General features: G+C 46.8%; 1 protein-coding gene across 1 annotated transcript in view; it reads right to left on the bottom strand.

Moving 5' to 3' along the window:
- Positions 1-442: 442 nt before the first annotated feature.
- EDEM1 (ER degradation enhancing alpha-mannosidase like protein 1) overlaps positions 443-14,585 on the bottom strand; it is a 29,131-nt gene continuing 14,988 nt past the window's right edge. The window contains exons 6-12 of the mRNA XM_032411835.1: positions 14,300-14,474; positions 12,640-12,760; positions 12,000-12,170; positions 10,116-10,189; positions 9,179-9,275; positions 6,969-7,172; positions 443-4,375 (exon numbers count right to left, since the gene is read on the bottom strand). Of these exons, the coding sequence (XP_032267726.1) occupies positions 4,286-4,375; positions 6,969-7,172; positions 9,179-9,275; positions 10,116-10,189; positions 12,000-12,170; positions 12,640-12,760; positions 14,300-14,474 (932 nt within the window). The 3' untranslated portion in view covers positions 443-4,285. The remainder of the gene's footprint in view (positions 4,376-6,968; positions 7,173-9,178; positions 9,276-10,115; positions 10,190-11,999; positions 12,171-12,639; positions 12,761-14,299; positions 14,475-14,585) is intronic.

Below are 14,585 nucleotides of genomic sequence, written 5' to 3'. Positions count from 1 at the left end.
CCCCATCATGACTCAGGTAGCAGTAGGGATGGAGGCTGTCCCGCTGAAACCCTCCTGGCTCATGCCTCCCCCAGACCAGTGCAACCCACACTGACCCCATGCGCTGTTACCCCTACCTTAGTCTGCAAGAGGTCAGGAGAAATGAATCGCCTTGCTTAAGATAACGGAGAATGGGTCCCAGAACCTAGAGAGACTCAGATAAATGGCAACAACAACTGTGAATGAGTCAGTGCCTGGCAGAAAGGAGGCTGTTGCAGGGAGGAGGGCAGGGACAGGACAAAAACCATTACATGTGGCTCTCAGCCACTTGCCTAGGACAGTTCAATGGAACGTGTGACGGACAAAAATGGAGCAGTATTACTCAGGGCTCAGCTGTAAAAAAAACAAAAACAAAAACAAAAACCCACAAGTTTTTATTTGTCTAGTTTTACAGTTTCCTTTAAAGAGTTTCCCCCCTTGGTGTGTGAGTATATAAAGGAGAAACAAAATGACAATTCAAAAAAAAAGAATCTTTTAATAAAAATTACTCATAAAAATCCTAATAAATTTCAAAGAACAAGATATTTCTTAGTACATTTATAAAAGAACATTTGGTCCTTTTACAAAAAGCTCCCTCTTAATTTAAATACATTTCTTATTTACAGATTAAACATAAAATATCATCTATAGTTGCAAAGCATATTGCACATTACAGAGAGAGAAGCATGTGTATTATCTCAATAGGTTTTCCCAGAGTTTCCAACTCCAGATTTTTTTTTTGTAAAAACAGATTTACCTTTCTTGTGCATAATAAATAAAAATGCAGCTTGTGTTTTGCTATTTAAAACTAAAACAAAATACCTTTTAAAAATATTATTTCTCTGCCTCTCAGAAAGAGGGAAAGGGGGTAATGAATCAGGAAGGTCCACAGGTAGATTTTCCCGGATTCACATCCAAATTCCAGCAGGAACAGAACCCTGAGCCCTGCAAACCTGGGGACACACAGCCCAGCCAGCCCACCTTCCCTCTTTCACAAGGGTCCCTGCCCTGCAGGGAAGAGGCACTAGAGAAGGAGCTGGATGCCTGGGAATGGAAAAGGAAAGACCAAGATTTCCTTCAAAAGTCCCTGCTCAGGTACTCTGGTGAGAGCAATCATTCAGCCCTACCTTTTCACCAGCATTAAATTTGAAAGCCTCAAAAGTGGAAGACCTCTGGGGCCCTCCAGAGAGAAGAAAAGGATGCCTGATGTTCAGTCCACAAGATCCGAAGCCAAGGATTACAGTTTGCAATCACCCAGTAAACTGAGCTAAGGAAATAGCTAAGAGGGTATTTTTCTTGGGGGGGGGGCAGAGGGGAGAGAAGGAAGGGGAGCCACGTTCAGGCCCTCAGATTGCACACAGAGCCTCCTCTAAAATCCACCTGCACAGACACCACATAATCACTTTAGTGACCTGTGCATGCCCCCCGATCCGGGCCAAGCTGGGAACCTGCGATTAGGAATTCGGGTAGAAGAGCTGGAACAAACTGCAGGCAAGATGTGAACCCTGGAAGCTGGTTCTTCACAAAGGCCAGCACAGCTGGACGCCAGCCAACACTTCCTCTGTCACCTACTATTCTGGAAATGGAGCTCCTCGGTCACATCACCGACGGCAGCAAAGCCTGCCCTGCACCGACTGAGAACTCTGTGGTGGGAGATTTACACCGCCTGGCCTAACTACAGGGCAGCTTTCTACAAGAGTTTTGCAAAACCACATTGCTCATGGCGACCAAAGCAAACTCCAGACACTAGCTACACAGGGGAACTAGAGGATGGCACAGACTCACAGCTGTTCCAAAGGGGGAGCTCTGTTCAGGGTCAGGGCAGTCCTGGGGCAAAGCACTGAGCAAGGGAATCTCTTCAACACTCCCCTCCCTGACCCTTTCCTACCGGACATCCTGCAACACGGAATAGAAGAAAACAGCAAAAGCCCTGCAAGAGAGAACACAGTTGTTGACATTCTGATTTCCAAAAAGAAAACAAGCAAGCTTTGAACTTGGCTCTAAAGAACCTTCGTTTCATGCTGGCACTAGACAGTATTACCAGCCCCACAGATCACGGACTAGGCAGCATCGACTTCAGACCGGGGAGTCTGGAAGCTCAACCACCAGGATTGAGCTGCAGTAACGCCCTCCCCTTCAGTCTCACCAACCGGTACAAGTCAGTGCCCACAAGTCAAGGGGGTTTGGACTTCATACAAAACACATCTCACGCCAGCCTGCGGCCCCTGGCGTGCGTCCGTCAGTGGCCCTGGGGCACAGGTCCCTATTCCTGAGCACGAGGGGGATGGAATGCCAGAGCAGGGGACAGGTTAAGGACCCAGACGAGAGGGTGGTGTTGGAATGCTACACATCGATGTTGTCCCAGAAGCTGGAGAGGGAACCCAGCAGGGCCACGAGACGGAACGGATGCCCGGAGGACCCACTTTCTTCCCTGACGTGCCTCATCCCCCAGATGGGACATTTATAGTCCCGCCTCGGCTTGCCTGGAGAAAAGGTATGGGGACACTGCGCCTGGGTGCACATGCGTATGTCAAATGGAACATTTTGATTTTACCGAGTCGACGAAAACACCTAAAATACATTATATAGTGTTCTCAAAGGAAATGTTCTATTCAGGAGATGAGACAAGGTCGATAAAGAGAATGCTTCCGAAATGAAGAGAAAAGGTAAAACAGAAGCATTTGATTTTGTTTACTTACAACAATTTGCATAGTAAATATTTAAAAGACAGAGGTGACACATTTATTACTGAAAATCCCTTTTTCAAAAATCTCCAAGAACTGAATTCTGTATCTATTTTTTAAAAAATAGTAACACTGAAATTTTCAAGAAGGAATAAAACTTCTCCCTTTGATTGGTATGCAATGGCTCAGACCACACTTCTGGTTTTAAAAAGATGAACAGGAAATCATTTGAAGTGTGCAAGCAGAGACAGATGGGCAACAAGACAGGTAAGGTTGGAGGTTCTTAAGAGACTTCTACCCTTTGTACCAGGATTCATTTCAACCTCAGACGTTATATGGAAGTCAGGCTGAGGGTTCAAATCCACCTCTGCTCTGGAGGAATATTCAGCCTAAGTTCAATGAGAGACGCTTCTGTTCTGGCTAAGAATATAACAACAAAGAAAGAAGGCAATGTAGCACAACTTCCTCCTAATGCAGGTTTGCTTAAAATACCATGCTGAAAGGCAAGGACTGGCCAAGAATTTTCCAGAATCTTACTAATACTCATCCCTTCCCCTTTTTCACTGTGGTCCCACCCTGTGACAATTCAAAACAAGGCTGCTAAAACCAGAGCAGCAGCTGTGACAACCAGCGGCCCCAACCAAAATCCTATAAGGCACTAAGCTAAAGCCTCTAGTACAGAGAAATGGCTCAGGGATGCCAGAGAGTCATCTGATCATTTCTTTCTCCCTGACTTAGCTAATTGGCACTAGACACAGAAAACAAAAACAAAACAAAATTCTAACCCAAACACGGTCAGAATTGAGAATCCTTGGTTAGTAAATATGAGATAGATGGAAGCTCAGACATTCTTAGGTATTTTTCTCTCCCTAAAAGGCACCTGGTTCTGGAACTATGGGAGTTCCTCAGGTAAGTTCAAATTAAATGTAATATACCATCCAAAAGATCTAGCTGTGTGACAATTTAAGAGACTGCCTTTTGAAATTCAGATAAAAATTATTCATAAGCAATTAACTTGTAACCCTGTGAAGATTATGTGGGGTGCAAATGAAAAACTGAATGATTATCCCCCCTGTGATCCAAAATCGTGGGTGGAGGGAGAGCCAATTATCTAATGAGAGAAAGGATAACAAAATGCAATAAATAGGGATGAACCTCAGGCCCTTTGCACGGAAATTTCATTCACAGTCCTCTAACAGAGAGGTAGCAATACTGCAGTCACGGCAAGTGCCGGAGACAGGAACACACTTGTCGGATTCCAAAGTGGGAAGCTATGAAGCTCCATCCAAAGATGCCCTATCCACACTGTGCTTATAAAATCAGCATGTCCTAAGAAGCCAACTTCTATGTACCTTCTTACTTCAAATTATATCCTTAAGAAAAATAGGGCATTTAATTGAACAGAAGAGAAACACTAATGTATGCAAGAATCTGCTAGATGTGTGTGAGGAGCTGGACAGGAATTCCTACACCATCACGGATGGCCAGACTTCCATCCTCTTCCGCTCCAGACTGGTCTCTGCACAGCATGGGTTCGGCTGTTTCCATCTGGTTTCAGATGAGGCCACACGGAGGAGAGTAGATCAAATCAAGCCAACCATCTGGTCAATCTGCCGCATGTAGATGCTCTTTAAGGGCAGGGAGTATCTCCTCTCGTCAGGAACACGATTGCACTAGAAAGAAAAAACGAAGAGGAAAAATACAAACTTTGAATTAAAAATCCAAGTATTAATTGCTCAGGGAATAAATGGGGGTTTCTTCACCTGAGCACTGTTGACAGGTGGGGCCCTCCTGTGCACTGCAGGATGCTTAGCAGCATCCCTGGTCTCTCCCACTAGATGCCCCTTCAACCCCTACTCCCCCAGTCGTGACAACCAAGATTGTTTCCACACATTGTTCAATGTTCTTTGAGGAGCAAACCACTCCCCCAGCTGAGGACCATTGACTTTTTTTTTTTACCACTGACATCATTTAATACCTTCACTTCACAGGTGAAGAAATGGAGACCCAGGCAGGCTAAAAGACATCCACTCAAGGGCAGAGTGATCAGGACAAGAAGCTCATCCTTCAGGTTCTTAACTTAATCCACCCAGAATTTCAGAAAACACCTTAGCTATTTGAAAATACAGCTGGCCTTTGAACAATGCAGGGGTTGGGGCACTGACCCCCAGTGCAGCTGAAAACCCACATATAACTTCTGACTCCCTAAAAAACTACTGATGGCCTGCTGCTGACCGGAAGCCTTACCAAGAACATCAATAGCCGGTTAACTCGTATTTTGTATGCTGTATTTTTTTTTTTAAGGTTTTATTTATTTATTTGACAGAGAGACAGACAGCAAGAGAGGGAACACAAGCAGGGGGAGTGGGAGAGAGAGAAGCAGGTTTCCCACTGAGCAGGAAGCCCAATGCGGGGCTCAATCCCAGGACCCTGGGATCATGACCTGAGCCGAAGGCAGACGCTTAACCGACTGAGCCACCCAGGCGCCCCTGTATGCTCTATGTATTATATACTGTATTCTTACAATAGAGTCAGCTAGAGAAAAGAAAATGTTATTAAGAAAATCATAAGGAAGAGAAAAATACATTTACAGGACTGCAATGTATTTATCAAAAAACATCCGCATGCATCTCAGACCCGCATTGTTCAAGCGTCAACTGTACTGTGGTTTTTCTGAGTTTATGGTTCTTTCCATCCACACCTAAAACCTAAATGCTTGACGGAGCTCTTTTTTTTTTTTTTTTTTAAAGAAAAGCCCCTTTCCCCCCTCAAGGGCTGCCTGAATGGCCCTTCCTGGGAAGCTCCTCCTCATCCCCTCACGCATCTTCTGAAAAGTGACCTTGGCAATGAAGCCCTCTATCTCTGCTGGCAGATTAACTACTCACTCCTCTGTGTTTCAGCAGCACTGCACACAGCGCCTTACTGACAAATACCCGGGGAGGAGCCGGGCTCCCCACGAGACCCCTCTGATGGACCCACATCGCTAGAGCCCTAAGAGAAGTGTCTCCTTCCAGTCCACCTCCTGGCTCCAACACGGGACCGGAAGCTCTCTGTGCCTCCCTTTCCCCACGTGTAACATGAGGAGACCAAAGGCACCTACCCTCGCGGGGCCGCTGTGAGACGTTACTGCACATGACCAGTTGGAAAAGGGGCCTGGGCTGTGGGAGGTGTTATACACAAATGTTGACTGTAATTACTGTTTCTCTGCCCCTAACTCTCCTCCTTCCCTTTTCATCTCAATTAGGCTGTGTTCACCTAGTCTACACTGCATGGCCTTATGGAGATTTGGGGGACCGATCTCTGCTCCGGTCTGTCAACGTAGTTCACAGACTGACGGTAAAGACCTTCAATGGGACACTGACGGTCAAGTACAGAAGCACAGCCCGGAACCACGGGGCATCCCCTAGCCATGGCAGTTTGGAAGTGGGTGGCAGGCATCTCGACAACAGAGGCTTTTTCTGAGCAGAGAGGCGGTATTCAATGCATGGTGGGATAACCCGGTTTGATATTTCAACTGACGCGGGGTCTCTTTCCCCATCCTCACTTCCAAACCGTCCTATTTGACTCAAATCAATACAACTACCTAGGACTCCTACCAGAAACCCCAGGACTTGTTTCTAAATCTTTCCCAGTGTTTATCAGGACAGTCGAGGTGTGCTCAGTGAACCCTGCTTTAAATGAAACTTCGTTCTTCTGCACTTTCAAGAGCATTTCATTAAAAATCACAATGACTGATGACTGCTCTTTTCTCCCTCTCCTGCTGCTGGGTGATTTGGCTGGATCTCTTCCATTTGTCCCTCCAGATCCACTCTCTGCCCTTCCCCATCCTGCTCTGGCCCCAGAGGCCAACTCGACAGATTATACCAAAAGGTCCCCGTGGCCTCTGACCCCTGGTGAGCATCGCCAGTGAGAAGATCCAGCAGAGGAGAAGGTAGAAGGATGGTCAAGTGTTTACTCTGCTGGTTCCCTTCTGCAAGCTCACTGGAGCTGGCTCAGAACAAGGCTTCTGCCAGGAGCCCCCCGCTCCAGCACACCTCTCCCCACCCAGGTTCCTGTGACCACGAGCCCCTGCAGCTAGGACGGACAGTGGCGCTGCTCCCGTGGGTCCCCACACCCTGACGATATCCACGTCGATGGTCTTTTGTGAAACCTTCTCCAATGACCCAGTCTGGATGCCACCAATTTTCTGTCAGGGACTCTGGATGACAAGTTTGTATTATTTTCTCCTCATCCACATGCCAACCACCCCTGAAGAAAGCAACTTACGTTGGAGCTGGAATTGATGACTTTTAACTCAGGTGACTTAGGCCTGTGCATAGACTTCCCCTCTTGGTCCTGCCCTCCCTCTTCAGAAAAGAATTCCTTCCAGGGTGATTCCCGAAGATGTTTATCCACAGATACAATGTGTCCCTCAGTTGTAAACATGTATTTGGTTCCAGATTTGTGGACTGGATTCTCCTCATCAAACAGCTAGTAGGAAAGGAAAAAAAAGAAAATAAAAAAGATACAACTGGTAATTGTAGCACATTTGGAACAAACTCGGTCGAGTATGTCCCAGACTATTCAGGAAGTAGAATTTGCTGGGTCCTCAGGCTTTTCAGGGACAAATGGGTGAAAAGATGGTTCCCAACTCTGGCCGCAAAGCAGAATCACCAGTTTTGTTTAAATCCAAATGCCTGAATTTCCCCCATCCCATCCCACCCCGCTTGGACCTAAAGATTCAGAAATCCCAGGGCTGAGCCCAAACTTGCATAGTCTATAAAAGCTCTTCCCTGAGAGTTGTGGCACTAGAATTCTAGAACTATCCCCTCCTCGCACACACCCAGGTCCTACACTGGAAAATGCTGGAAGGAAAGAAGCAAACGCCTTCTCCTTCACCATATCCCAGGGCCTGGCACAGAGCATGATTCCTGTGCCATCATCCCATTGATCCCTGTCAGAACACAGGCGGGGCTCTGAGGACAGAGGGCAGTCCTTTCCTTCAACAGGAGGAATGTGGCAGGAGCATCCAGAAAGAACACCTAACTGAATACAGGACAGGTCGGTGAGGGCAGGAGCCAAGTGTCTAGTAAATGTTAAAAGAACAAACATTCAGAACAGAAATCTCAGTGATGGAAGAAACCTTACAGCCACCTGAAGTACTGTACAGATGAGGAAAAACGTGACTCGGCACAACTTGTCTGTGTTTCCACAGCTAACAGGAGGTCTAGGTTTTCTCACCCCAGACACTGTGGTCTCTCCTCTAGAACAGCCTAGGACATCTCCTTCACTCGCTCTAGAATTCACCCTGCGAACACCCCAGGCGCCACGGGCTGCTGAACGGGGATGCACGCCAGGCTCCTATCAGCCTGCAGCGGCCAGCCTGGCCCGGAGGCACGCACCGAGAGGGAGGCCTAGGCCCCCACGGGGACCTGACGGCAGGCCGGCCAGCTTCCCGCGGGCTGGACTAGGTGGGCGGCTGGTGGGCTCGCCTCCTCTGCAGTGTCCTGTGAAGAGTCACACCAGATTGGACTGGTAATTCCAAACCCTGGCTCTGTAGAGAATCACAAGTCACTTGTCAGAATTACAGATTCCTGAACCCACTTTCTGTCGATTCTGATTCAAGAGGGCTGTAATTTTAACAAGGGCCCTAGGGTGATTCTGATCCAGCTGGCCCCCGGGCCTGGGAACCAGGAACCTCAATAACACAGCCTATCACTACTCCCCTCTTCCCTTTGAACCTCAGCCTCCACACTGCTTTCCCACCAGGAAGCCCTGCCCCTGGGTGCCTGGGAAGCATCCTGTTGTACATAGCCATACCGAGTACAGCCGTAGAGAAGGTAGGAGAGGAGCTGCGTGCACAAGCCATGGACACCATGTGTGCACACTGCAGAGCAGGGGAGTGGAAAGAGCATTGCAGAAGGAGTCAGGACCAGGACTGAAGCCTCAGCTCTGCCCTGCAGTCACCCTGAAAACCCAGGCAAGTCACCTGACATCTCCATGTAGACAGCAGCTCCCACAAGGGGAAGAATGAATGCTGACAAACAATCCCTTAAAGGTTTCCTCCAGGTTCCGTGACTCTCTCTCTCTCCACACACCTGGGAATGTGTGCGTGGACAGAGAGCCAAACGGGCTGGGGTCTCGGCCAAACTCACATGCATCAGAAGACATAAGAGCTGCGGACACTGCTCTCTTCCTCAGAGACGCCTTCCCCGACCACCACAACTCATGTGCACAGGTCCTCCAGGAACCGTGACCAGCACTTCAGACCGGTTGTAACCATTAAGTTCCTTTGTTTACTTGACGATGCCTCCCCCATGAGGTTAGAAACCTTGGCGGACGACAGCAATACACTCTTGTTTTGATAGCACTGTGTCCCTGGGCCAGCACATGTCCAGCACGGAGCCGTGCTGGACATGTGCTAGACAGAAGACCGAATGAATGCATGCTCCGAGCACTAATCAACATTTCTTGGGTTAGCCTTCTAACACACATACCAGATACAAGTATTTACAGGTCTCACTGAGAAAGAAGCTCTCCATCCGGTCCTCTTTGGATTTGTCTATGACGTGATGCAACGTCGCATATCCACACCTACAAAACAAGTTTCGGGTTAGTCCTGCCTCCGCACCTTCCTACCTGCTTATTAATTTAAGAAGCGGAAATAGTCTATTAACAGAATAATTAGCCAAATTATCAAATGCCATATGAAAAACAAATTAGTTTAGGTTTAAGAGCTATCCTTTTTCAGCCTAGATTATTTGCAAATTTATGAAAAAGTGGTTTGGCTGCTAAATCATCAGGTTAGTTATAGGGGGAAAGAAGAGGGGGCTGATGGAAGGTATTTGCCAAGCACTTAACATGACACCAAGAAAATGACTGGCAACAAATTTAGGACAGAAATTTTTTGTCCAAATATCTGTAGAAGTGACTTATCATTGGATAGCCTAAAATACTATTTTGTAAGAAAATACTTAAGATACACTGCTAGGTGAAAAAAGGTCACAAAATTGAAATATAATTTTTTTAACATATATGTATATACACACATTATATATACAAATATATGAAAATGATCATAAGTATATAAACTTAAATGTTGATTGTGGTTATCTACACGTGGAGATTACAATGATAATATTCTATCTCCATATCTTCTGTACTCCCTAAACTTTTTAGTACATGTATTATTTGTACAACTAGGAAAAATAAGTAACTTAAAAAAAAATACACAGGAAAAAAAGGTGAAAAAAAATAAATAGCAATTCCCACTATAAGGGACTGGTCCTGCTATACAAAAAGTAAGCAATTTCCCCACAGAACTAACATTAATGACCTGTTCTATAAATTAAAGTGCAAAATAGAATATTTCCCCAGAACTAAAAATAAATCAAAAGTGGCCAACAGAAAAAGGAAGGAACTTAGGAAACTAACTTGACTTTTGTGTACTTTTCCAGACTCTGCAGAATATCCATTCCTACGTGGAGGTAGAAGGGATTCTTGGTTGCCTAGAGAGAACATGAGAGAACGTGATCCAGCAAGGGCCTGGAAAACATGCCATCAACGAACATCACGGTGACTGCAGGAATCGCCCAAGGAGGAGAGTCACTGGCCAAAGGCAGGCGAGCGCCCAGCTCACGTTACCCTGGAGGGGCACAAATGTTAAAGAACTACGGTGTTCTGTTGGTTCACGTCAAAGTACCCGTACCGTCTGTTTAACCGTAACCAGGGCTGAGACAGTCCACTCCAGGGCAGAACGATACCCTGCTCTGGCTCTCCTGATCCCCGTCATGATCAGAAGCGAAATAACAGTACCGTGTATGAGAACAAATCTAGTTTCTCTCTCGCCTTCGAACTCTCTAGAAACTTAAGATGCAGGCCCAAGGACGCAGGACATTGCCCCCATTCCACTTACAGAGCCTTTCGAGGAAAAGCTAAGAGGAACAGGAAGACTTTCAAACAGGAGGCCCCCACACTTTCCTCTCGAACTGCCCTATGAACTCAGTCCTTAGGTTTGCTTACTCTGCTGTCACGTGCTCTTACACAGTTTCACTAGGAAACCAATTCTCTGCAAAGATGAGACCAGTACTCCACAAACAATTTAAAAGCTGGGGATCATCTTGAAGTCACGCCTAGTGCCCGCCTGCAGCGGCAAATGCAAACTCCTATGTCTGAGGGCAGCGGTCTGTGTGGGAAGAGAGCACAGGGAGTGGCCTCTGAAGGTGGAGCCAGGAAGCTCTAAGAAAATCGTCAACGGGAAGAAGCAGCTGAAAATAGGAAAGAAGAAGTGACAGAAATGAAGAGGTATGAACCCAAAGACAACAGATCTAAGCTTAAGAGGAGACTCAGCAGCACCCAGGCGTGGCCTCCTTGGAGCGCCTGGAGCCGGGCTGTCCATCCAGCTCAGAGAAGCAAACTCGGAGGCTATCTGTGCCCTCTTCTGAGAGGTTATCTAAAACTCACGAGGTCTCTCTTTACACGTGAGGACTAGGACCAGTTTCATAGGATTTCTCCCTTTTTCATCTAGAAGCAAATGGCACGATTCAGCGTTAATTTTTTCTTTAATAAATTCTAACCACAGTACTAATCCTACTACGAGAACTCATAAAAGTAAGTATCTTCTTGTGCAGGCTTGCCCCTGCAGGCATTTGTCACAGGTCCACTGAGGTGCACTGAAGGCCGGCTTTGCAGAAAGCTGCTGTATTTGTGAATGGATGCAGACTCTCCATGTGTATAGATGGAGGGCACGCCCAGAGGTAAAAATATCTGCCTTAGACTGCGGGGGAGACTTCACAGTTAAAGTGACAATCCCTCTGGCATTAAATTTCATGGGAAAATGAACACTGTACTTTTTTTTTTTTTAAGCGTTAAACAGAAATAGACATTCAGATAAATCCCAGATGATTTCCTTTACCCAGAAAAAGAATTCCTTTGGTCTGAATGATGACTACACAGACCAGGGTTCCACAGTGCATGAGAACAGAACTGTATCTCAAAAAGAGTTCTTTGGCCAAACACATCTGGAAAATACGGAGTAGTAAGTCCTCTTTCATGTTTAAGGATATGAGAGAGAAAAGCCCTATGGTGCAGGCACGATGGGCTTTGCAGAAGGTTAGGTTCAACACCTCCATGTGTGACCGCAGATGCCTTCTCTGTTCTGTGGAACCAGGAATCACACTCAACACCAACAAGCCTATGGTTAGGCGGCATCCATCTCCGAGTCACTAGCAAACACCACAGTTCTACCCCAATCAGCTAATGTCTGCTAAAAACCAACCACTACAGGTCCTGCTAGCATTGAAACACAAAGTCTAGCACCTGGTAGAGGAGATACGTGGACTCCACTAACTCCGGTCTCAGGGGGTAGAAGAGCACGTCGGGGGCCTGGAGCTGCCAGTTATACCTCTCAGGGAGGGCCCCGTAGCGTTTCCAGATGGCGTAGTAAAAGGCATGGAGGCAGATGGCATCTTCCACATCTCCGATCAGAACCTAAGGAGAAGACGCTTTTCTCAGAGTGGTAAGACGTGACACAAAGGCCCTGGGCTCTCCCTCTGCCCCCCAGTTCTTATCTGACCTGGTTGGAGACAAAACCAACCCGGAAATAGCAAGCCAGAAAAAATGATGCCCTCCCTAACAGACCGTCCATGCCAAACTCATGTGAACTGCATAGGACAAGAGGTTAACTATACTTAAGAGAGAAGAATAAACAATTAAGAGACAGATGATCCAAAAATCACATATGGTCACTTTTCAACCATGGTTTTACCCTTATTTAGTATGGCTCTATTCCAGATCCTGAGGACTAATGTCACAAACAGAATAATCACGACATACTGTGCTACTAACCTCCCAAATCCGGAGGAGCCAGAGAATGCTCTGGTATCACAAAAAGAAAAGAGAAAACACAGAAACCCTTGGCAATGATTGCGTTTTCTTGGCAAACATGGTTGCTGAATACCTGCAGTCCGGGGAAGAAGGCCTGCAGAGAGTCAATCCAAGTGTTCATCAGCTGCCCACTGAACATGTTCACGTTCACGTACAGTGGCGGGTCTCCTTCTCCTTCGTTACAGGCTTCCCGACTAACGGGTGAGCAGAGCAGGCAAAGGTGAGAAGAAAGATCGCTGACAGCCCTCCAGCCCTACTCCTCCCACAGCCCCTGGTCCTTTAACTTCAATGGCATCAACATTAACATTTTCTCCTAACTCATTCTTTCCAACCTTTGGAGATAAACTGCCTCTACCTGTGGATACCAGACTCTAGCATAAGGACACATCTGCCATAGAATAAAAGTTCTGAACTTAGCCGTCGTAACTGATCAGGGCTTTCACTGTGTTTTGCAGAAGGACATTCCAAATGGCTTACAAATACTGCCACGTAATGCGGTATCTAGCAGGGTCTTTGTTGGATTTGACCTGAGTGGAAAAGCCTGGTTTCTTCTACACAAAAAAAGAATCTCTTTTAAGGTCCTACACCAGGGGCCTGAAGGAATACATCAGAGCAGGATGCTTAGGGATTATTGCTCAATTTAGATTGGGACTTTAAAAAGCAAAAATGACTGAACCCTGGACAAACGCCCTCTTACTAAAACACAGCACTCACATAAAGGGTTCCTACAACAGCTTACATAGAAATGGGTCCAAGAAAATCCCAACATGCAGAAACTCAGTAGCTATCACCTGCATTGGACATTTAATATACAAAAGCATACAAAGAAAGACCTAAGGAAGTGAGGTGACATCGAGGTAGAAGCCACTGTAGCTCTGAATGGCACTTCTCCCCTGCCCTCCTGATTGTACAACTGGGTAGTAGCAAATAATGCTGTTTTAAACTACAGCGCGGGGAAATGTGGTAACTGTCCTTTCTCTCATGAGGTATAAAGACCAATCCGAACGATTCTTTGGAAAGTAAAAGAACCGAAATAACTCAGTAATGGTCCCGTATTACAGCTCTATATGCGACGAAAGCCACAGTGAAACACAGGCACGTGTCACTCCTTGTGGCAACCAGTGTCCACCATGGCCCCCGAAGATCCCTGACTCCTGGCAGTCACAAAGGCTGTGACTTGTACGGCCCCCTCCCACACCGGACCGTGGCTGGTCTGTGGGACCTACAGAGCCGGGCAGAAATGTTGGTTCATCATTCCAAACTTAGGTCATGAAAGCACACTTTTGGCCTCTCTTTCTATCTCTCTCAGATCACTCACTCTGGGGGAAGCCAGCTGCCATGACCTGCCTACAAAGAGGCCCACGTGGCAAGGAACTGAAACCTGCCAACCACCATAGGAGTGAGCCTAGAAGGGGGTCCTCCAGCCCTGACCGAGCCTTGACATGGCTATAGTCCCTGCCAATAGCCTGGTGACAACCTTGCAAGACCCTGGGTCCACTCAGTGGCTCTTGGCTTACTAACCCTCAGAAACTGTGAAAGATGTTTGTTGTTTTAAGCCACTAAGTGCTAGCGTAATTTGCTATGCCGCAGTAGAAGGCTAAAACAGATCTTCACCCCCAAATGTCTGCCCAACAACTAGGAAGTGGGAAGATGAATGCAGAGACCACAAGACGCTGTGGATTCATGTTGAGAACACACCCTACTTGTTTTACACGGCAAGAGAGGAGACACACCCTCTTCTTAAGTAGTTCTGAATACTCCGGTACGCAGCATTAAACATCTCGAGGTCTTCCTTTTCTCCAAAGAGAATGTAAGATTTCAAGAGGTATTCATAGAAGGAGTCCAGGCCAGCGCCCAAGCCGCTCTGCTTTCCAACCCAGCGGCCTGTCTGAATGTTCACCACATTGCCTGCAAAAACAAAGTCTATCAGGCCCCAGGTATCTGGGGACGGCTCCTCCTCCAGGGTGCCCTCCAACTCTGGCCCCACCTATCTCCCGCACCCTGGGCCTTGGCAGAAAA

Source organism: Phoca vitulina, unplaced genomic scaffold (genome assembly GCF_004348235.1).
Source record: "Phoca vitulina isolate PV1807 unplaced genomic scaffold, GSC_HSeal_1.0 scaffold13, whole genome shotgun sequence".
NCBI lineage: Eukaryota > Metazoa > Chordata > Mammalia > Carnivora > Phocidae > Phoca > Phoca vitulina.
Note: the sequence above shows the minus strand (reverse complement) of the source record. Positions and strands in the feature narration are given on the sequence as shown.